The 21,454-nt window shown below is 48.1% G+C and overlaps 1 protein-coding gene across 8 annotated transcripts in view; it reads right to left on the bottom strand.

Moving 5' to 3' along the window:
• The window catches only part of LOC117663446 (mitochondrial peptide methionine sulfoxide reductase-like), a 70,347-nt gene that overhangs the window by 22,817 nt on the left and 26,076 nt on the right, over positions 1–21,454 (bottom strand). For 7 of the 8 annotated variants that reach the window (XM_087876654.1, XM_087876653.1, XM_087876657.1 and 4 more), the window contains 2 exons: positions 10,239–10,340; positions 2,162–2,268 (listed from right to left, as the gene is read on the bottom strand). In XM_087876654.1, the coding sequence (XP_087732780.1) occupies positions 2,162–2,268; positions 10,239–10,340 (209 nt within the window). The remainder of the gene's footprint in view (positions 1–2,161; positions 2,269–10,238; positions 10,341–21,454) is intronic. The other variant, XM_087876656.1, reaches the window with a different exon arrangement.

Raw genomic sequence — 21,454 nt, 5'->3', positions numbered from 1 at the left:
TGCGTATTAGGAGAACTACAATCCTAGACAGCTTGGCAGACAAGATTGGCCGAGAGTCCAGAGCACTTTAGGGCATTAGAGATTAAGAGCTGTGCTATTTTCTTTTAAGCATAAGTAGCAGCTCCTGTAAAAATAAAGCTTGTCTGAAAACATGGTGTGCAAAGAACAATACCTTCCTGGCATAATTAGATTGCCACTTCAAACCTCTGTTGGTTAATGAGCCCCTAACAAGAAAAAGCTGAAGGCATTAAGATATGTTTAGCCTTAAAAAGAGATTATTAAGAGGCAACATGTTAGCGAAAATATCTGAAGTATTGTCCTCCTCTAACAAGACTCCAGAGCTTTGAATTCAAATCCCATGGGAAATGGAGAAGAAAGGGGTTTCGACTTCGCTCTTATAAAATCTTCTTCACATCCAAACAATTCAGCGGTGAACCAGTTTGGTGCCTGGGTTAAAGGCTGTGAAACTAGGAGTCTGTGAATTCTAGTCCTCCCTTAGGCATCAAGTCCTCCCTTAGGATGGCTTTGAACCAGTGGTGAAATCCAATTTTTTTTACTACCGGGTCTGTGGGTGTGGCTTGTAGGCGTGGTGTGGCTTGTGGGCGTGGCAGGGGAAGGATACTGCAAAATCTCCATTTCCACCCACACCAGGGGAAGGATATTGCAAAATCCCCATTCCCTCTCCACTCCTGGGGGAAGGATATTGCAAAAACTCCATTCCCACCCCACTCTGGGGCCAGCCAGAGGTGGTATTTGCCGATTCTCCGAACTGCTCAAAATTTCCGCTGCCGGTTCTCCAGAACCTGTCAGAACCTGCTGGATTTCACCCCTGCTTTGAACCAGTCCCTCATTAGGGTGGATATTTCTAAGAAACATCACTAAGAAAATTGCACAGACTTGAGTAAATATTGACTCAAACACAGACATACAGAGAAACAAACTGATTAAAAATAAATTTATGTATTTCGGGGGGAAAACTAGTTATACTTGTATTTAACTGGGACATGAGCAGGATTGGTATATCATGCAAACCCATAATCTACTTAACTGTGGGCTTGAGGGGTTCAGTGGAACCCCTGGAAGAGGGGGTTAAATTAAGTATTTTAAATTAAACTATTCTTCCCTGGTCAACCACGTTGGGCAAATATGGGAGAGAGAGAGTTAACTTCTTCCTACTGGCAAAGAAATGTAGATACAGAGCCATCCTGCAAAAATGGGGCTTTTCTAGGAATCCTGCCTCTACTATTACTTTTTAACCCTACCCCTCTGGCCGCATGGGGGGACTGAACATTGGAGAAGTAAGGTGGGTGAAGGAGACTTTGCATTGCTGGTGACAGTTGAATCATTGTAAATGCTTAACCCTGGCACTTAAAATACTATGGCAGCTGAGATCCTAACGAAGATTTTCCACTTGCTTGGAACAGCTGTGATCATGCATCCCCAGTCCACCCAGTTATTTTCTGCAGAAGAGCTGCTAACTGGGCTAGCTGTGGGATGGGATAGATAGTCATCGTAACTATATAGTTTAGCTCCTAACTCTAACAATTAATCTTATGAATGAACTCCAGGTTTAGGAATATAATTAGGCCATCCTAACAGAACTACAACCCAGTTGTGGAGCATACATTTCCCATGAAGGAAGTCCCAGATTTCAATTGTGACATCTCCAATTAAGAGATTACATGGGAAGCCAGGGGGCGCGGTGGCTAAGCGGTTAAAGATGCTGAGTTTATCAGTTAGAAAGTTGACCGCCTGGGTTTGAGACTCAAACCCTGTGTGATGGAGTGAGTTTCCATTACTTGCCTCAGCTCCTTCCCACCTAGCATTTTGAAAGCATACCAATGCGAGTAGATAAATAGGTACTACTTTGGTGGGAAGGTAACAGTGTTCCATGCACCTTGGTGTATAGTCATGCTGGCCACATGACCATGGAAGTGTCTTTGGACAACACTGGCTCCCTTGGCTAAGAAATAGAGATGAGCACCACCTCCTAAAGTCAGACACAACCAGAAACCTTTACCTTTAGATGGGAATTTATAGCTAGGAACCTATGCCTTACGAAGTTAATGCCAATAAAAGCCAACCTTAATCATATAAATAGCAGCACCATGGTCCAAGACCTCAAACTCCTGACCCACATCTATCCATAATTCTCCTATACCTGCTCATACATTGCCTTGGATCTTAAAGCAGATTCCAGTTGTTCTGCTCCGATAGTATAGATGGCCGAACGATACTGTGTGCCAAAGTCTTCGTACTGCTTCATTCCTGGAAGGGGGGAAACGAGACCACAACAATGCACGTTATCAGACAGAAGATGACCAAACTGATTCATATTGCTGAATCTTCTTCATCCCACTTCAACCTTAGTAATAAACAGTCGCAGGGGAAAAAGTGTTGTCCTTGAGTATTTCCATTTTATCCATGTCATTAATGGAAACAGACAGAAAATGTACTGCTAAATTAGATTAGTGGTCTGACTCCATAGAAAATAACTTTTTTTTGTTTATTCTGAGGTTCCTCCTGAAAATAGAATAGAATAGAATAGAATAGAATAGAATAGAATAGAATAGAATAGAATAGAATAGAATAGAATAGAATAGAATAGAATAGAATAGAATAGAATTTTTTATTGGCCAAGTGTGATTGTACACACATGGAATTTGTCTTGGTGCATACGCTCTCCGAGCGTATATAAAAGAAAAGATGTGTTCATCAAGAATCATAAAGTACAACACTTAATGATAGTCATAGGGTACAAATAAGCAATCAGGAAACAATTTAGGGACTAGGATTTCAAAGATTGTCTAATTTTGATTTTGGTCTCTATAGCCAATATTTCTTTCCCGGGAAAATATCCATGTCCACTAAACTCAGAATGGCAATTTCCAAAGTGGCAACATACATAGTTCGTATACCTGCTAGATAAGTATGACTTCAGCAAAAATTCCAAGTTTTGCCCATGAATTAAATATGGAAGACCAAAGATATCCTACGACATTTGCAGAAGAAAACATTCTGGATCAATAAACTCTTGAATTTGCTGAACCCTGATCCAGAGATAATAAAATACCACCAGACGTCACTGGTTTGTTCGCTGCAAAAGGTGAACGTCTCACAAGGAATCTGTACCTTACAATACAATACAGGTAGTCCTCAACTTAACAACATTCATTTAGGGACCATTCAAAGTTACAACGGCACTGAAAAAAGGTGACTTATGACCGTTTTTCACACTGACACCTGTTGATCACACGTGGTCAGGTGATCAAAATTCAGATGCTTGGCAACTGACTCATATTTATGACTGTTGTAGTGTCCCGGGGTCATGAGATCCCTTTTGCGACCTTCTTGATAAGCAAAGTTAATGACGGAGCCAGATTCACTAAACAACCCTGTGACTAATTTAACAACTGCAGCGCTTCACTTAACAACTGTTAAAATGGGGCAAAACTCACTTAGTTTTGCTTAGTTCACTTAGCAATGGAAATGTTAGACTCAATTGTGGTGGCAAGTCAAGGACTTACATGTAAAATATGAATCACACTAATACAATAGAAGAAATAATATTATAACTGCCAACATCATTCACGCATAAGCCCAGATGGTCCATCCTCAGAACAATGCAACCAAAGAGCCCTTTACTATCAGTGGAGGAGCCTTAAATCTTAATCCTGATTTGAGGGCAGTGATGGGAAAAGCCTGCCTGAAGAGGAGCTCTTAGTAAGAAGGACGGGACTGCCTGACAATAGTATAGCTACAGAAGTGGGCAGCCATAAGCAATAGCAATAGCACTTAGACTTATATACCGCTTCACAGTGCTTTACATCCCTCTCTAAGCGGTTTACAGAGTCAGCATTTTGCCCCCAACAATCTGGGTCCTCATTTTACCCACCTCAGAAGGATGGAAGGATAAGTCAACCTTGAGTTGGTCAGGATCGAACTGCTGGCAATCAGCAGAGTTAGCTTGCAATACTGCATTCTAACCACTGGGAAGGAAGGAAGGAAGGAAGGAAGGAAGGAAGGAAGGAAGGAAGGAAGGAAGGAAGGAAGGAAGGAAGGAAGGAAGGAAGGAAGGAAAATAGCAATAGCACTTAGATTTATATACCGCTTCACAGAGCTTTTACAGCCCTCTCTAAACGGTTTACAGAGTCAGCCTCTTGCCCCCAACAATCTGGGTCCTCATTTTACCCATCTTGGAAGGATGGAAGGCTGAGTCAACCTTAAGCCTGGTGAGATTCGATCTGCCAAACTGCTGGCAGCCGGTGATCAGCGGAAGTAGCCTACAATACTGCACTTTAACCACTGCACCACCGCGGCTCTTAAGTGGGTGAGACGAGGACTTTCTCTTTTTCCTTCTGAAGAAGCTGGATGCCAGGGAAGGGACAGAGTCTCCTGTCAGTGGTCATCACTCAGGGCTTATAACACTGATGGCGAACCTTTTCGGCACCGAGTGCACAAACCAGAATGTGCGTACATGTGCATGCGCTGGAGCACCGGAAACCACAAGACCAGCTGGTCAGCGCATGCATGCTTGTTTTTTGGCCATTTTCAGGCTGTTTTCAGGTCATTTCTCAGGCCGCTTTCAGATCGGTTTCTGGGCCATTTTCAGACCATTTTCCGGTGCTCCGATGCCCCCAAAGACCAGCTGACCAACGCACATGTGGAAACCAGAAGAGCAGCTGTCAATGGCGCATGTGCCCACAGAGAGAGCTCTGTGTGCCACCTCTAGCACGCGTGCCATAGGTTCGCCATCAAGGGCTTATAATATGCAGTTCAGTGGTAAGAAAAGTAAGGTCCTGAACTTAGGCAGGAAAAACTGAAAACACAGGGACAAATCAGTGGTACCCGTCAATGGTCCGACTAGTGGACCCAAAAGAAGTAAACACTCTTGGGAGCTTTGACCCAAAAGTATAACTTTATTGGACACACCATCTCGGAACTGCAGAAGCAAAACCAGCTCTGGTTTTCCCACACCAATACTCACTTAGTTAAGCACTAGATTCTCTTTCTCCCCACCCCTGGCTATTCATAATCTCCAATTATAAAACTCCCTTTTGCTATGGGAACAGTCCATGTCTCCATCTAACATCTGCAGTAGTGACCTTGGCGAGGTTTGGCTCTCCCAGTTTGTAGATGAAAGCTGAGCATTCAATTCCCCCCCCTACTTGAATGGTAAGCTGAAAAGCAACAGAAGCTCAGAAGAAGGAAAGCGATTCAATCCTGACATGCCGCCCCCCCTGGAGGAAGGGTAGGCCTAGGAAAAATATCAAACACAAGTTAACATTGTTACTGAAGAACCTACTGCTTCAACGGTAGCAACTGAGAGAGAAATCTAAGTGTCGAGGTGGACCACCACTTCAGTATGAGCCAGCAATGTACTGCAGATGCCAAAAAAAACCCAATGCAATCCTGGTCTGCAGGATAACATCAACATCATGAGAAGTGATGGCACCACTTTACACCGCCCTGGTAAGACCACACTTGCAATAACACATCCAGTTCTGGTCACCACAATACAAAAAAGATATTGAGATCTTGGAAAGCGTGCAGAGAAGAGCAACAAAAACGATAAAGGGTCTGTAGGCTGAATTGTATGATGAACAGTTGAGGGAGCTAGGTATGTCTAGACCAGGGGTGTCGAACTCAAGGCCCAGGGGCCAGATCCGGTCTGCAGGATCCTTAGATCTGGCCCTTAGGGCTGCCTGGAAACAACAAAGGACCGGCCCACGGTGCCTCTGCCAGCCAAAATGGAACTTGCGAGGGCCACGGACGGCCCTCCGGAGCTCAGTTTTCACTGGCAGAAGGTTGCAGGAGGCTGTTGCAGCTGAAAACAGAGCTTGGGAGCCCGTTTTCGCTGGCAGTGCACTCAGGCCATCACAGGCACCCCCAACACGAGTGACGTCGAGCTGGCCACGCTCACCCTGGCCATGCCCATCCCAGCCCCGCCAAGGTCAAAAACAACCCTGATGCGGCTCTCAATGAAATTGAGTTTGACACTCCTGGTCTAGACTATCGAAAAGAAAGACTGGGGAGGTGGGGGACATAACTGTCTTCCAATACTTGAGGGGTTGTCACAGAGAAGAAGGGAGTGACTTATTCTCCAAAGTACCAGAGGGCAGAACAAGAAATAATTGGTGGAAGCTTGTTAAAAAAAGATCCAACCTAGAAGTAAGGAGAAATTTTCTGACAGCGAGAACAATTAACCAGTAGAATAGCTTGCCTCTTAGGAGTGTAGGTGGAGGTTTGCAAAAATATCCCATTTGAGTGGGATGGTGTAACTTCCTGCCTTGAACGGGGAGGTTGGACTAGAAGACCTCCGAGGTCTCTTGCAGCCTTATGATTCTAGATTCTATAAAGGCCCTTTGAAATGAGCTCAATTGCCCCACTCGTATGAGTTAAGGTTACCCAACTTTGGACCTTAAAAAGCTACACAAGGTTGAATATGAATGAGAGAGCATCACAAATGGGAAAACAATACGAAGTCCCAGAATCGTAGGCTAGACCACCAGTCCCTAATCCCCGGTCCGTGGACTGGCACTCGCCCGCGGCATGCCGACACCCAGTCCGTGCAAACAAGCGAAGCCCCATCCGCGGGATGCAGGCAGAACACAAAACCATGCGTCCCTCCGGTCCGTGGAAAAACTTTTCTCGATGGGACCAATCCCTGGTGCCCAAAAAGTTGGGTGCCACTGGACCACGGAGTCCCAATGTAAAACAAAGAGCTCAGGAGAAGGCTGCGGGGGCCCGTTTCCTTGTTATTGCGAGAAAAAATATTTGCCCGGATGTGGCCGTGTTAAGTCACCAGAGGTCAAGCTTGACTTCAAAGAAAATGCTATCTCTTTCTTTTGTTGCCGACGATGTCACTAAAGTAGAGCAGTCAGCGATGTTCCTCAGCTATAAGGCATATCACCTTTTGAAATCTAGCACACAAGGACTGTGGAGGGGAGGGGGAAGGGCAGACTTCTTCTCTCCCCCCACCCTCCCACGTGCTCACTCCCTAATACTGCCATCCACACTGGCAATGTTACTCATTAAAACACAAACACACCATTACACACCCAGAGGAGGGCCCAGCCGGCAACACACAGAGAATGCTAATTTCCTCATTAAAATTACACTTCATTACAAAAATGCTCGGTCTTCCTAAGGCCTTCAAGCCTCCCTCCCCCCACTGTTGCTCAGTGTTGACGTGAGGTGGGTTACAAACAGCCTTCCACCCCTCCACTTCCTCTGGTTATTAAAAAAAAGGGGGGGAGAGAAACATTAGAAATCCCCAGTCCCCCTCCCTTCTTTACAACTGAATTTCTCCTGTCTCAGCAGAGGTTCCACTAAGAGCTTCTTCACCTTTTGTGGCCTTGGTGGGAAAGGCGGGAGAAGCCATTTAAAGGAGTCGTTTAAAGAGATACAGTCGCCTGAAAAATGAGGTTGGCTTACAAAATCAAGAGGAGCGTGTGATTCCTGAAGAGAAAAACCCTGTGCCTCAGGAGTCCGGGAGTGAGTCAGGCTGGAGAAATGAGGTGTTCTTTGGCTGGAACCATCAAATGACTCAGCAAATAAATGGAAAAAAAAATGGTATGAAGAAGGTTAAAGGTAAAGGTTCCCCTCGCACATATGTGCTAGTCGTTCCCGACTCTAGGGAGCGGTGCTTATCTCCGTTTCAAAGCCGAAGAGCCAGCGCTGTCCGAAGATGTCTCCGTGGTCATGTGGCTGGCATGACTAAACGCCACCAAAGGCTCACGGCAGTGGTGAATTGCCCCTGGTTCGTACCGGTTCTATAGAACTGGTAGTGAAACTGGCGGGAGGCTCCGCCCACTGACCCCGACATCATCAAAATGCTTTTGCGCATGCACAGAAGAGCATGTGCGCAGCCCGCTGCAAACTGGTAGTAAAGGTAAGTAGAACCCACCCCTGGCGCACGGAATGCTGTTACCTTCCCACCAAAGGTGGTCCCTATTTTTCTACTTGCATTTTTTATATGCTTTCGAACTGCTAGGTTGGCAGAAGCTGGGACAAGGAACGGGAGCTCACCCCGTTACGCGGCACTAGGGATTCGAACCGCTGAACTGCCGACCTTTCGATCGACAAGCTCAGGGTCTTAGCCACTGGGCCACCACATCCCTATATGAAGAAGGTTAGCTCAGCTCAAGAAGCTGTACAGGGAGTCCTCGATTTTCAATCATTCGTTTAGTGACAATACCAGTAACGGCATTGAAAAAAAGTGACTTACGACCATTTTTCACACTTACAACCAGGCAGGCATCCCCCACTGTCACATGATCAAAATTTGGCCACTTGGGCAAGTGGCATGTGTTTATGACGGTTGCAGTATCCCAGGGTCATGTGGTCACCTTTTGCAGCCCATCGGACAAGCAAAGTCAATGGGGAAGGCAGATTCACTTAACAATTGTGTTACTAACTTAACAACTGCAGTGATTCACTTACCAACTGGGACAAGAAAAGTTCATAAAGGGGGGGGGGCAAAACTCATGTAAAATTTTGGCCTGAATTGCGGTCGTAAGATGAGGATTACCTGTATTCAAAATACTCCAAGAAGCTTTCGATTCAGGTACGGCATCTCTGTAGAACTGTGTGTCTGCTGTATTACAGATTTTCAGGTTAACCAGAGGCAAGCAATCTTAGCCCTTCTAGCTCAATTTAGCATACTCCGCACTCAGGTAGAACAAGAAATCCCTTTTTATCAGGAGCAGGGGTCAGCAACCTGCGACTCTGGAGCTGCATGTGGCTCTTTCATCCCTCTGCTGCAGCTCCATCACTCAAAATATGCACCGCAACCGCCAATGTGCGACACCCGCCGGTACACAATTTACTGAGCTTTTCAACTCCCGATAGGCCAACCATGGATAAATCCAAGAAAAGTTTCAGAAGAAAACAGAATATTTAATTCAACTACATATGCTAGTTTTGTGGCCGCTGAAGAAATAGTCAGGCACAGGAAGGGTTTTGTGGCTCCTGGTGTTTTCTTTTCTGTGGGAAACAGGTCCAAATGGCTCTTTGAGTGTTTAAAGTGGCTGACCCCTGATCAGGAGGATAGTCTTAATTATTAGGATTGAAGCTGGTTTTTTTTTACAATGGCAGTTCAATATTTTGGAGTTTCACATGTCTGCCTTTTCAAAATGGCGGGAAGTCATGACACTGATTTTCAGCAACTGAAAACTTACTGGTGATGTTGGCGGGGACTCTACCACAAGAGAATTCTTTTCAGAATGTGGACTTAGACCCATAAATTGCCCAAGCTTAAATTAAACAAACCTTTGATTGGTCCGGGTATAGCAATGTTTATCAATCCTTAAGCATCTAAAAATATAATATTAGGATCCTATTGATTATAAAATCAGAACTAAGAAAGGCAAAACCCCATCAACAGGTTAAAAAAACACAAGAAAGTTGAGACTCAAATATGAAAAGATGGCAAGAGTGTACTATTGTGTGCAAACAGATACATAGAGTCATCACATACTAAATTATGTTCTTCCTTCTCTAGTGCATTGTTAGAGTAACGATTGATGACTTAAGATTCTTATAAAATCAGCTCAGTCTTGTTTCCTATAAACCGGTCTACAATTCTCTTTCCTCCCAGCAACCATGGCTGTTGATAATCCAAGCTTCTATAAATTGCAGTCTTCCATAATTGGCCATGGTGGTTGAAGAATAATAGGGGCTGTAGTTGGAAGTGGGATTCACTTACCTTCCCTACTGGTTCCCAAACATGTGCAAGTGTGCTTGCTTCACTCACACGTGCCTCCTCCGCACATGCGCACGACCTTCCGTGCATGCTCTTTGCTTGCACATTATGTCTGGGCGGGTGGGCAGAGTCTCCCGCAGTCACCACTACCAGTTTGCCTGAACCGGCTGAATCCCACCTCTGGCTGTAGTCCAAGAGGCTGCAGTGTACCGTACCAACAAAGCTGCTTTAGGATTACTTGCAAACATGATTCCTCTTGATTTGCTAGAGCAGTGTTTCTCAACCTTGGCAACTCGAAGAAGCGTGGGCTTCAACTCCCAGAATTCTGGGAGTTGGGGAAGGTTATCTTATGTAGTTCCATGTAAAATATGTCTTTGAAGAATTCTGGGAGTTGAAGTCCAGACATCTTCAAGCCGCCAAGGTTGAGCAACGCTGTGCTAGAGTATTGCTTATGCTGCTTATAATAAATCCAGGTAAATAGATGCAAAAGATTGGCTTCCCACACTGCACCTTTCCTGACCCTAGATTTTACCTTGGGTTGGATCGTGGTTCTCCCAGAAGAATCGGAGGAGCTTTTCATAGCTGATCTGTGGGTCAAACACTACACAGACCACCTCCGCATGTCCGGTCATCCCTGGAAACAGAATGGAGAAAATCACCCAATTAGAGCTCTTTTTTTTGAGTTTTGCAGTTGTTACAACCAATGGAAATTCACCCCGTTATGGGGCAAATCAGGGGTGGGCTGCTGGGGGTTCACAGGGGTTCAGGAGAACCTCTAGCTAAGATTCTGTGCAGTTTGGAGAACCCCCAAATCCCACTCCTGGCTGGCCCTGCCTACCCCACCCCACAAGTCCCCACGCGGCCCATTTTAGATGCAGGTAAGTGCCGGGTGCACGCAAAGGCTCGGGGAAGGCAAAAAAAACAGCCTCTGGAGCCTGGGGAGGCCATTTTCACCTCCCGGAGGCTCAACTAAAGTCTCCTGAGCCTGGGGAGGCCAAAAATGCCCCCCACCATGGTTCAGGAGGCTGACTAGGCCACACCCACCATGGCCACACCTACCCAGCAACCAGGCGGAGAACCCCTTGCTAAAATTCACAAAAACGGGATGCACAGAGGGCTTGGGAGACCTGCAAGAGTGCTCCTGGGGGCTGGGGAGGGCAAAAACGCAACACGTGGGGTGGGGGGTTTGGGAGGACAGAAACAGGCCTGTTTTTTGCACAAACGGGAGTGTTTTTGCCCTGCCCAACCCCCAGGGACATTCTACGGGCCTCCCAAACTGTCTGCGCATCCCGTTTTTGCGAAAAACGGGCCCGTTTTTCACAAAAACAGGACATGCAGAGGCTTTGGGATGCCTGCAGAGCTGGGGTGAAATCCAGCAGGTTCTGACAGGTTCTGGAGAACCGGTAGCGGAAATTTTGAGCAGTTTGGAGAACCGGTAAATACCACCTCTGGCTGGTCCCAGAGTAGGGTGGGAATGGAGATTTTGCAATATCCTTCCCCCAGGAATGGGGAGGGAATAGGGATTTTGCAGTATCCTTTCCCTGGAGTAAGGTGGAAATGGAGATTTCTCTTTATTTCCAGGTTGAATCTCTTCCTTGTTCAGTTTCCTTCTGTTATTCCTTGTCTGGCTTTCAGGTGCTTTGGAAAATAGCTTGACCCTTTCCTCTCTGTGGCAGCCCTTCAAATATTGGAAGACTGCTATCATGTCTCCCCTGGTCCTTCTCTTCACACCTTGGAGGTCTCCCTGCTCAAGCAGGAGATCTTTTACCATTTCAGACAAATGACTGCTCAGTCTCTTCTTAAAAGCCTTCAGTGTGGAACAACATCCATAACTTCTGAAGGCAAGACATTCCGTTGCTTAATTGTTCTCACCGCCAGGACATTTCTCCTTTAATTCTAGGTTGCATCTCTCCTTGATTGGTTTCCATCCATTCCTTCTGGTGCTTTGAAAAATAGGAGGATTTCCACCCCCACCCCCCACCCCTTCTTTGTGGCAGCCCCTCAAATATTGGAACACTGCTATCCTGTCATCAAGCAGACCACAAAGCTACTTCTTGGCATGCTTCCTGAAGCAGATAATATTCATGCTGCAATTTAAGAGCAGCCCTGCAGGGGTTAATCCAGAGCCTTCATCCCACTTGGAAACACTTGACACATTCCCATTAGATTAATATCTCCTGTCTAAAGGAAGAATTTCTCCTCTCACTGCTGTACTCTCATTCCCCCGTGGAGTTTGAAATTCTCATCAGAGATGCATTTCCCTGGAGCGGTTTCTAGTTAATTTTGCTCAAGCAAGCCTGCTGACCCTCCTATGGTAATTAGGAGGGGGGAAAGGGGAGGGGGATGTTCAATTCTACGGGCAACCAGACAAGAGGAGCTGGTGAACATGCCATGCCTACTGTGTTGGGCCCTGCTGCAGTCAAATGAGAACAGGGCAGAGGGTGGGATGAACAGGCAATATAAAGAAGAGACTGGCAGTGGTTGGATGGGGTGGGGGGGGGGGAAATCTTGCACTCACTGGCTTTCCTACTACAAGAGAAGCAAAGGGAACAGGCAACCTAGCTCTGTTTGATTCTGCCAACCACAACGCAGTTGTGCAAAACAGACAAATAGCCTATTGGACTACCAGAGTAGTTATGGTGGGTAGATGGATGGATGGATGGATGGATGGATGGATGGATGGATGGAAGAAGGGAGGGAGGGAGGGAGGGAGGGAGGGAGGGAGGGAGGGAGGAAGGAAGGAAGGAAGGAAGGAAGGAAGGAAGGAAGGAAGGAAGGAAGGAAGGAAGGAAGGAAGGAAGGAAGGAAGGGGACTTGCTGGGGCTTCTAACAGAGAGTGAAGGGCTGCATTCACACAACATCCTTCTCCTGCTTCTTAAACGATCTGAGAAATTTTGCAAAGATCAAAGCGGCACTCCTAGGAATGTTCACTGGTTCTAATTCAAGAGGAACGGCCGATATCGAAATCATGATCAGAAGGTATTGGGGTTAGCTCTCACAAACATTTCCTCCAAATTAAGTCAAGCAGAGATCTGAAGCTTCAATATCTTCAGGTCAACCGAGTGTTTTTAGATGGCTCTGAGTTGGGCCCTCTTGTGTTTTAATCGAGGCTTTGTTACTCAATTCCTACGTCCCTTTCTTGTTTTTGAAAATATAGGACTCCAACCTTGTTTGAAGAAAATACTGTATTTCTGCTTATTGAAGTAAGCGCACATATATACACACTTCAATTTCAAAATCAGGCAGTTTAGTACTGGATGTTGGACATTAGTAATATATACACGATAGCCTGAAAAAACAAATAAACAAGCAAGATTCAAATTAACCAACTTTGGCGGATTGTGTGAAGGCACTTTCTAGGTTCATAAGTGACATAGTTTGGCTTGTTATGAGAACATCACCAGAATACACACCTTCTTTATATAGTGATACCTCTGGTACTCAACATTAATTGGATGGATGGATGGATGGATGGATGGATGAATGGATGGATGGATGGAAGAAGGAAGGAAGGAAGGAAGGAAGGAAGGAAGGAAGGAAGGAAGGAAGGAAGGAAGGAAGGAAGGAAGGAAAAAAAATTTCTTCTATTGGACCCTTCCAGACTTGGTTAACTAATTGGTTGAAGGGAGGGATGGAGGAAGGTTTTTAGCCCGCTCAGTAACAGTGTCCCTGTATTGGTTGGGTGGGGGGAAGAGAGAGAGAGAGGGAGGAAGGAAGGAAGTCAGGCATTTTGGCAAATTCTTTTACACCTCTCTCCTTTCGCTGGATTTAAATCCTAGCATTGAATTTAGTGAGACTTACTTCTGAGTAAACCAACTTTCCTCCCTGTATTGGTGTTGGGGGGGGGGTGAGAGGAAGAAAGGAAGTCAGGCATTTTGGCAAATTCTTTTACACCTCTCCCCTTTGGCTGGATTTCTATTACACCCCCTCTAGCCAATTGGTTGGGGGCTAACTGAGGGTGGAGCACCCAGGATGAACCCTCTTTCTGCAAATGGGCCAAGTCGAAGGGCCTGGGACGAAGAGGCCGGTGGCCCATTCCCCACGGCAAATGACTGGAGGCGTCCCAGCTGAGGAGTTAAGTCGGGGGAGAATCGCCCGAGGAGAAACGCCCGAGGAGAATGAAAAGTCAGAGACGGAAAGTCCTAGACCCGTCGCAGAAGGATAGCAGGCCCTAAAAAGCTACACGAACCAAAAAGCTTTAGATCGAAAGATTTCAAAGTGTATCAGAGAACTATTCGTAATCCTGCTGAGTGGTGGCTGTGAAATGGGATTTTGCAAAGCACGTAGTGATGCAACATATTTGGAATCAGGACGTCGAAACTGTGAGAAATCAGGAACGGAAAGGAGTCGATGGATAGAGGTTTGAGACGTACACGGGTATACATGGAGACTGTCTGTCAGTAAGACAGAACAAGGAAGTAAGTTGTGAAATGCGTGCAGAAAAGTATAAAAAGAATGTCTTGGGGATGAGTTCTAACCACTGTGCCACCTCGGCTCTTGTCTATTATCTATCTCCAATCTACAACACAGTCCTTTCAACAGTTCCAAGAAGGCTCCGCACCAATTTGCACCACTCAGGTGACCCTGAGGACACAGATAAACCTCCAGGTGACCTTAATGACCCGCTAAAAAATGCAAATGACCAGCTGTCTGCAACGAGTATAAATCCTTCCATTCCCCAGCATCCAGTCAGAACTGAAGAAGCTTCTTGGATCAGAAGCAAAACGTCTTCAAAGAAAAAACAGAAAGTCCAATTGCCTCTTGAAAAAAGCACCTTTGGGACAACCATGACCCGGACGACTGAAAATCTCCATAGACGTCCAGTGATGGAGCACCCACAACTTCTGGAAGCAAGCTGTTCCACTGGCTAATTGTCCTCATTGTCGATTTGGCCTTAGTTCTAGGTTGGTTCTCTCCTTGATTAACTTCCATTTACTAGGGCAGACATTTGCAACAATACTAGTAGAGGGGAATATCTGCAGCTCAGGATTGAACTGTAGAGTCTTTGGGGCTCTCTGAGCTTGGTTGTTCTCTCAGATCAGGTCTCCAAGCAAGAAGCCAATCAAGTTCTGGGACCACCAAGGACTCCACATCTGCAACAATAGCAGCCCCCAAGGCAGCCTGCTACAATCAGGTACAAACATCCTAACTTGCACAGCTACATGATCTCTGCCCTCTGCTGCACCCAAGAGGGAATTGCATACCTGCGTGACAACTATCCTGTTACACTACTTCGAAAAGTAACTCCCAAGTGGCAGAAGAATCCGAGGGCAGGAAGGATGAGGGGGAAAAGGTAAGTAGATCCCAAACTGAGTATCTCCATCCCAAAACTGTTTGAACTAGATCAGGGGTCTGCAACCTTAAGCACTCAAAGAGCCATTTGGACTCGTTTCCCACAGGAAAAAAAAAACACCGGGAGCCACAAAACCTGGGTGGGCGTGGCCAACTCCAAGTCACTCACTCCCACCGTCACATGACTCCCCTAGCCACGCCTACACAGCCAGTTATTAGGGCAGAGAACCGATTGTTCTCTCTCTCTCTCTCTCCCCCCTCTATCTCTCTATGTCTCTCTCTTCTCCACTCTGTATTCTCTCTCCCTCTCTATCTTCCCCTCTCTCTGTATCTCTCTGTATCTCTCTTTCCCCCTCTCCCTCTCTAGCTCCCCCCTCCCCCCACTCTCTGTATCTCTCTCTGTATCTATGTCTCTCTCCCCCACTCTCTGTATCTCTCTTTCCCCCTCTCCCTCTCTAGCTCCCCACTCTCCCCCCACTCTCTGTATCTCTCTCTGTATCTATGTCTCTCTCCCCCACTCTCTGTATCTCTCTTTCCCCCTCTCCCTCTCTAGCTCCCCCCTCTTCCCCCTCTCTCTGTATCTCTCTTTCCCCCTCTCCCTCTCTAGCTCCCCCCTCCCCCCACTCTCTGTATCTCTCTCTGTATCTATGTCTCTCTCCCCCACTCTCTGTATCTCTCTTTCCCCCTCTCCCTCTCTAGCTCCCCACTCTCCCCCCACTCTCTGTATCTCTCTCTGTATCTATGTCTCTCTCCCCCACTCTCTGTATCTCTCTTTCCCCCTCTCCCTCTCTAGCTCCCCCCTCTTCCCCCTCTCTCTGTATCTCTCTCTGTATCTATGTCTCTCTCCCCCACTCTCTGTATCTCTCTTTCTCCCTCTCCCTCTCTAGCTCCCCCCTCTTCCCCCTCTCTCTGTATCTCTCTCTGTATCTATGTCTCTCTCCCCCACTCTCTGTATCTCTCTTTCCCCCTCTCCCTCTCTAGCTCCCCCCTCCCTGCTCTCTCTGTATCTCTCTCTGTATCTATGTCTCTCTCCCCCTCTCTCTGTATCTCTCTTTCCCCCTCTCCCTCTCTAGCTCCCCACTCTCCCCCCACTCTCTGTATCTCTCTCTGTATCTATGTCTCTCTCCCCCACTCTCTGTATCTCTCTTTCCCCCTCTCCCTCTCTAGCTCCCCCCTCTTCCCCCTCTCTCTGTATCTCTCTCTGTATCTATGTCTCTCTCCCCCACTCTCTGTATCTCTCTTTCTCCCTCTCCCTCTCTAGCTCCCCCCTCTTCCCCCTCTCTCTGTATCTCTCTCTGTATCTATGTCTCTCTCCCCCACTCTCTGTATCTCTCTTTCTCCCTCTCCCTCTCTAGCTCCCCCCTCTTCCCCCTCTCTCTGTATCTCTCTCTGTATCTATGTCTCTCTCCCCCACTCTCTGTATCTCTCTTTCTCCCTCTCCCTCTCTAGCTCCCCCCTCTCCCCCCACTCTCTGTATCTCTCTCTGTATCTATGTCTCTCTCCCCCACTCTCTGTATCTCTCTTTCCCCCTCTCCCTCTCTAGCTCCCCACTCTCCCCCCACTCTCTGTATCTCTCTCTGTATCTATGTCTCTCTCCCCCACTCTCTGTATCTCTCTTTCCCCCCTCCCTCTCTAGCTCCCCCCTCTCCCCCCTCTCTCTGTATCTCTCTCTGTATCTATGTCTCTCTCCCCCACTCTCTGTATCTCTCTTTCTCCCTCTCCCTCTCTAGCTCCCCCCTCTTCCCCCTCTCTCTGTATCTCTCTCTGTATCTATGTCTCTCTCCCCCACTCTCTGTATCTCTCTTTCTCCCTCTCCCTCTCTAGCTCCCCCCTCTCCCCCCTCTCTCTGTATCTCTCTCTGTATCTATGTCTCTCTCCCCCACTCTCTGTATCTCTCTTTCCCCCTCTCCCTCTCTAGCTCCCCCCTCTTCCCCCTCTCTCTGTATCTCTCTCTGTATCTATGTCTCTCTCCCCCACTCTCTGTATCTCTCTTTCCCCCTCTCCCTCTCTAGCTCCCCCCTCCCTGCTCTCTCTGTATCTCTCTCTGTATCTATGTCTCTCTCCCCCACTCTCTGTATCTCTCTTTCCCCCTCTCCCTCTCTAGCTCCCCCCTCTTCCCCCTCTCTCTGTATCTCTCTCTGTATCTATGTCTCTCTCCCCCTCTCTCTGTATCTCTCTTTCCCCCTCTCCCTCTCTAGCTCCCCACTCTCCCCCCACTCTCTGTATCTCTCTCTGTATCTATGTCTCTCTCCCCCACTCTCTGTATCTCTCTTTCCCCCTCTCCCTCTCTAGCTCCCCCCTCTTCCCCCTCTCTCTGTATCTCTCTCTGTATCTATGTCTCTCTCCCCCACTCTCTGTATCTCTCTTTCCCCCTCTCCCTCTCTAGCTCCCCCCTCTTCCCCCTCTCTCTGTATCTCTCTCTGTATCTATGTCTCTCTCCCCCTCTCTCTGTATCTCTCTTTCCCCCTCTCCCTCTCTAGCTCCCCACTCTCCCCCCACTCTCTGTATCTCTCTCTGTATCTATGTCTCTCTCCCCCACTCTCTGTATCTCTCTTTCCCCCTCTCCCTCTCTAGCTCCCCCCTCTTCCCCCTCTCTCTGTATCTCTCTCTGTATCTATGTCTCTCTCCCCCACTCTCTGTATCTCTCTTTCTCCCTCTCCCTCTCTAGCTCCCCCCTCTTCCCCCTCTCTCTGTATCTCTCTCTGTATCTATGTCTCTCTCCCCCACTCTCTGTATCTCTCTTTCTCCCTCTCCCTCTCTAGCTCCCCCCTCTTCCCCCTCTCTCTGTATCTCTCTCTGTATCTATGTCTCTCTCCCCCACTCTCTGTATCTCTCTTTCTCCCTCTCCCTCTCTAGCTCCCCCCTCTTCCCCCTCTCTCTGTATCTCTCTCTGTATCTATGTCTCTCTCCCCCACTCTCTGTATCTCTCTTTCTCCCTCTCCCTCTCTAGCTCCCCCCTCTCCCCCCACTCTCTGTATCTCTCTCTGTATCTATGTCTCTCTCCCCCACTCTCTGTATCTCTCTTTCCCCCTCTCCCTCTCTAGCTCCCCCCTCTCCCCCCACTCTCTGTATCTCTCTCTGTATCTATGTCTCTCTCCCCCACTCTCTGTATCTCTCTTTCCCCCTCTCCCTCTCTAGCTCCCCCCTCTTCCCCCTCTCTCTGTATCTCTCTCTGTATCTATGTCTCTCTCCCCCACTCTCTGTATCTCTCTTTCTCCCTCTCCCTCTCTAGCTCCCCCCTCTTCCCCCTCTCTCTGTATCTCTCTCTGTATCTATGTCTCTCTCCCCCACTCTCTGTATCTCTCTTTCCCCCTCTCCCTCTCTAGCTCCCCCCTCCCTGCTCTCTCTGTATCTCTCTCTGTATCTATGTCTCTCTCCCCCTCTCTCTGTATCTCTCTTTCCCCCTCTCCCTCTCTAGCTCCCCACTCTCCCCCCACTCTCTGTATCTCTCTCTGTATCTATGTCTCTCTCCCCCACTCTCTGTATCTCTCTTTCCCCCTCTCCCTCTCTAGCTCCCCCCTCTTCCCCCTCTCTCTGTATCTCTCTCTGTATCTATGTCTCTCTCCCCCACTCTCTGTATCTCTCTTTCTCCCTCTCCCTCTCTAGCTTCCCCCTCTTCCCCCTCTCTCTGTATCTCTCTCTGTATCTATGTCTCTCTCCCCCACTCTCTGTATCTCTCTTTCTCCCTCTCCCTCTCTAGCTCCCCCCTCTTCCCCCTCTCTCTGTATCTCTCTCTGTATCTATGTCTCTCTCCCCCACTCTCTGTATCTCTCTTTCTCCCTCTCCCTCTCTAGCTCCCCCCTCTCCCCCCACTCTCTGTATCTCTCTCTGTATCTATGTCTCTCTCCCCCACTCTCTGTATCTCTCTTTCCCCCTCTCCCTCTCTAGCTCCCCCCTCTCCCCCCACTCTCTGTATCTCTCTCTGTATCTATGTCTCTCTCCCCCACTCTCTGTATCTCTCTTTCCCCCTCTCCCTCTCTAGCTCCCCCCTCTCCCCCCTCTCTCTGTATCTCTCTCTGTATCTATGTCTCTCTCCCCCACTCTCTGTATCTCTCTTTCTCCCTCTCCCTCTCTAGCTCCCCCCTCTTTCCCCTCTCTCTGTATCTCTCTCTGTATCTATGTCTCTCTCCCCCACTCTCTGTATCTCTCTTTCTCCCTCTCCCTCTCTAGCTCCCCCTCTCCCCCCTCTCTCTGTATCTCTCTCTGTATCTATGTCTCTCTTCCCCACTCTCTGTATCTCTCTTTCCCCCTCTCCCTCTCTAGCTCCCCCCTCTCCCCCCTCTCTCTGTATCTCTCTCTGTATCTATGTCTCTCTCCCCCACTCTCTGTATCTCTCTTTCTCCCTCTCCCTCTCTAGCTCCCCCCTCTTCCCCCTCTCTCTGTATCTCTCTCTGTATCTATGTCTCTCTCCCCCACTCTCTGTATCTCTCTTTCTCCCTCTCCCTCTCTAGCTCCCCCCTCTCCCCCCACTCTCTGTATCTCTCTCTGTATCTATGTCTCTCTCCCCCACTCTCTGTATCTCTCTTTCCCCCTCTCCCTCTCTAGCTCCCCCCTCTCCCCCCACTCTCTGTATCTCTCTTTCCCCCTCTCCCTCTCTAGCTCCCCCCTCTCTCTGTATCTCTCTCTGTATCTATGTCTCTCTCCCCCTCTCTCTGTATCTCGGATTTCCAAGGCCAGGTGAGGAGTGACTAGGAGAGGAGGGCGAGGGGTGGGGCCAGCCAGTGATAGGACAGGAAGCCACAGCAGAGGGGCCAAAGAGCCACATGCGGCTCCGGACCTGCGGGTTGCTGACACCTGAACTAGATCATCTCCAGGTCCATTCATGCAGAAAGCGAGCAAGATGACCTTGATGGAAATAAGCAGGAACCATTGCCTAGGGCCCTGGATGGCAAATCTATGGCACGTGTTCCCGAAGTGGCACACAGAGCTCTCTCTGCTGGCTATGCGTGCTGTCGGCCCAGGTCAGATCTCCATGGTATTTCTTTCGTGAGCTTCTGTTTCCCTGCAAATGACGAAAGAGAAGCTCATGAAAGAAAAAAAATCTTGCCTCTTGCCAAGCTGCCAGTGTTGGTATGCCCCACCCCCCACTGGCCAGCTGGTCTATGGGTCTCTGCTGTGCATGCGTGCATGTCCATGCATGTGCGTGTGCATGTCCATGTGTGTGCGCACGCATGTCCACGTGTGTGCATGTCCATGCATGCATACGGACACTTTTCCGTTTGGGCATGTGCACGCACGCAGTTTGGGCCCTCGGAGTCTAAAAGGCTTGCCATGACCGGCCTAGGCAAAAAGGGCTGAAACGTTCTTTATGCCCAGAACGTTCAGATAACATTCAGAAGCAGGTCAGAAAGAGACTCCCCTGATTCCCTGGAGGAAACAGAAGGAGGAGGAGATTTAGCACAATCCGATCAGCAAGTTCTGTTATTAAGCTTAATCTCAATAAAAATAGTTTCAGCCTTCCTGGGTACTTGATTCTCTGGTTCTACTGGGGCCTGACAGTTCAATCCCCATGACATGATGCCAAGCAGGATACTGTAGGACCGTGATGGCAAACCTATGGCACGCATGCCTGGGGTGGCATGTAGAGCCTGCTCTGTGGGCACGCGTGACATCGCCAGCTGGTCTTCGCGGATGCCGGAGCGCCAGAAAACGGTCTGAAAACAGCCAAAAATGGCTTAGGGCCTGGTTATTTACGGGACTGCCTACTACCACAAATAGCCTCCCACCGGCCGGTACGCTCTGATAGAGAGGGGCTCCTCCGGGTGCCGTCAGCCAAGCAGTGTCGACTGGCGGCCCCCAGGGGGAGGGCCTTCTCTGTGGGGGCACCCACTATCTGGAACGAGCTCCCGCCGGAGATACGGAGGATCCCGGATCTGCGCACTTTCCGCCATGCTCTTAAGACCCTCTTATTCCAGCAAGCCGGCCTGGCCTAATTTTTCTCCCCTTTCTTTTAAATTTTAAATTGAAATTTTAATTTGTTTTAAATTTATTGGGATTTTAATTGTTGTGGGGTAAATTATTTAATTTGGTTTTAAATTGTTTTTCACTTTTGTATTTCTGTATTTTATCCTGTGCCTGTTCACCGCCCTGAGTCCTTCGGGAGTAGGGCGGTATACAAATTTAATAAAACTAAACTAAACTAAACCAAAAAACCAGCCAAAAAACAGGCTGTTTTCCAGGCTGTTTTCAGGGCCTTTTGGGGCTGTTTTCAGGCCGTTTTAGGCCGTTTTTCAGCTGTTTACAGGCCATTTTTGGCCCAGAAAATGGCCAAAAAAAAGGCATGCAGGCACCGGCCAGCTGCTCTTTGGGTGTGTGCATGTGTCTCTGGTGCACACATGCACACACATGCACACGCATTCCGGTTTGGGCGCTCGGTGCTGAAAAGGTTCACCATCACTTCCGTAGGAGAACATACCCATCTACATTTGAAAGCAAAGGCCACTGTTTTGAAGACAA

The sequence above is a fragment of the Pantherophis guttatus genome, chromosome 10 (genome assembly GCF_059756535.1).
Source record: "Pantherophis guttatus breed Tessera chromosome 10, ASM5975653v1, whole genome shotgun sequence".
Classification (NCBI taxonomy): Eukaryota; Metazoa; Chordata; class Lepidosauria; order Squamata; family Colubridae; genus Pantherophis; species Pantherophis guttatus.
The sequence above is the reverse complement of the archived record's forward strand: the minus strand, read 5'-3'. Positions and strand labels throughout refer to the sequence as shown.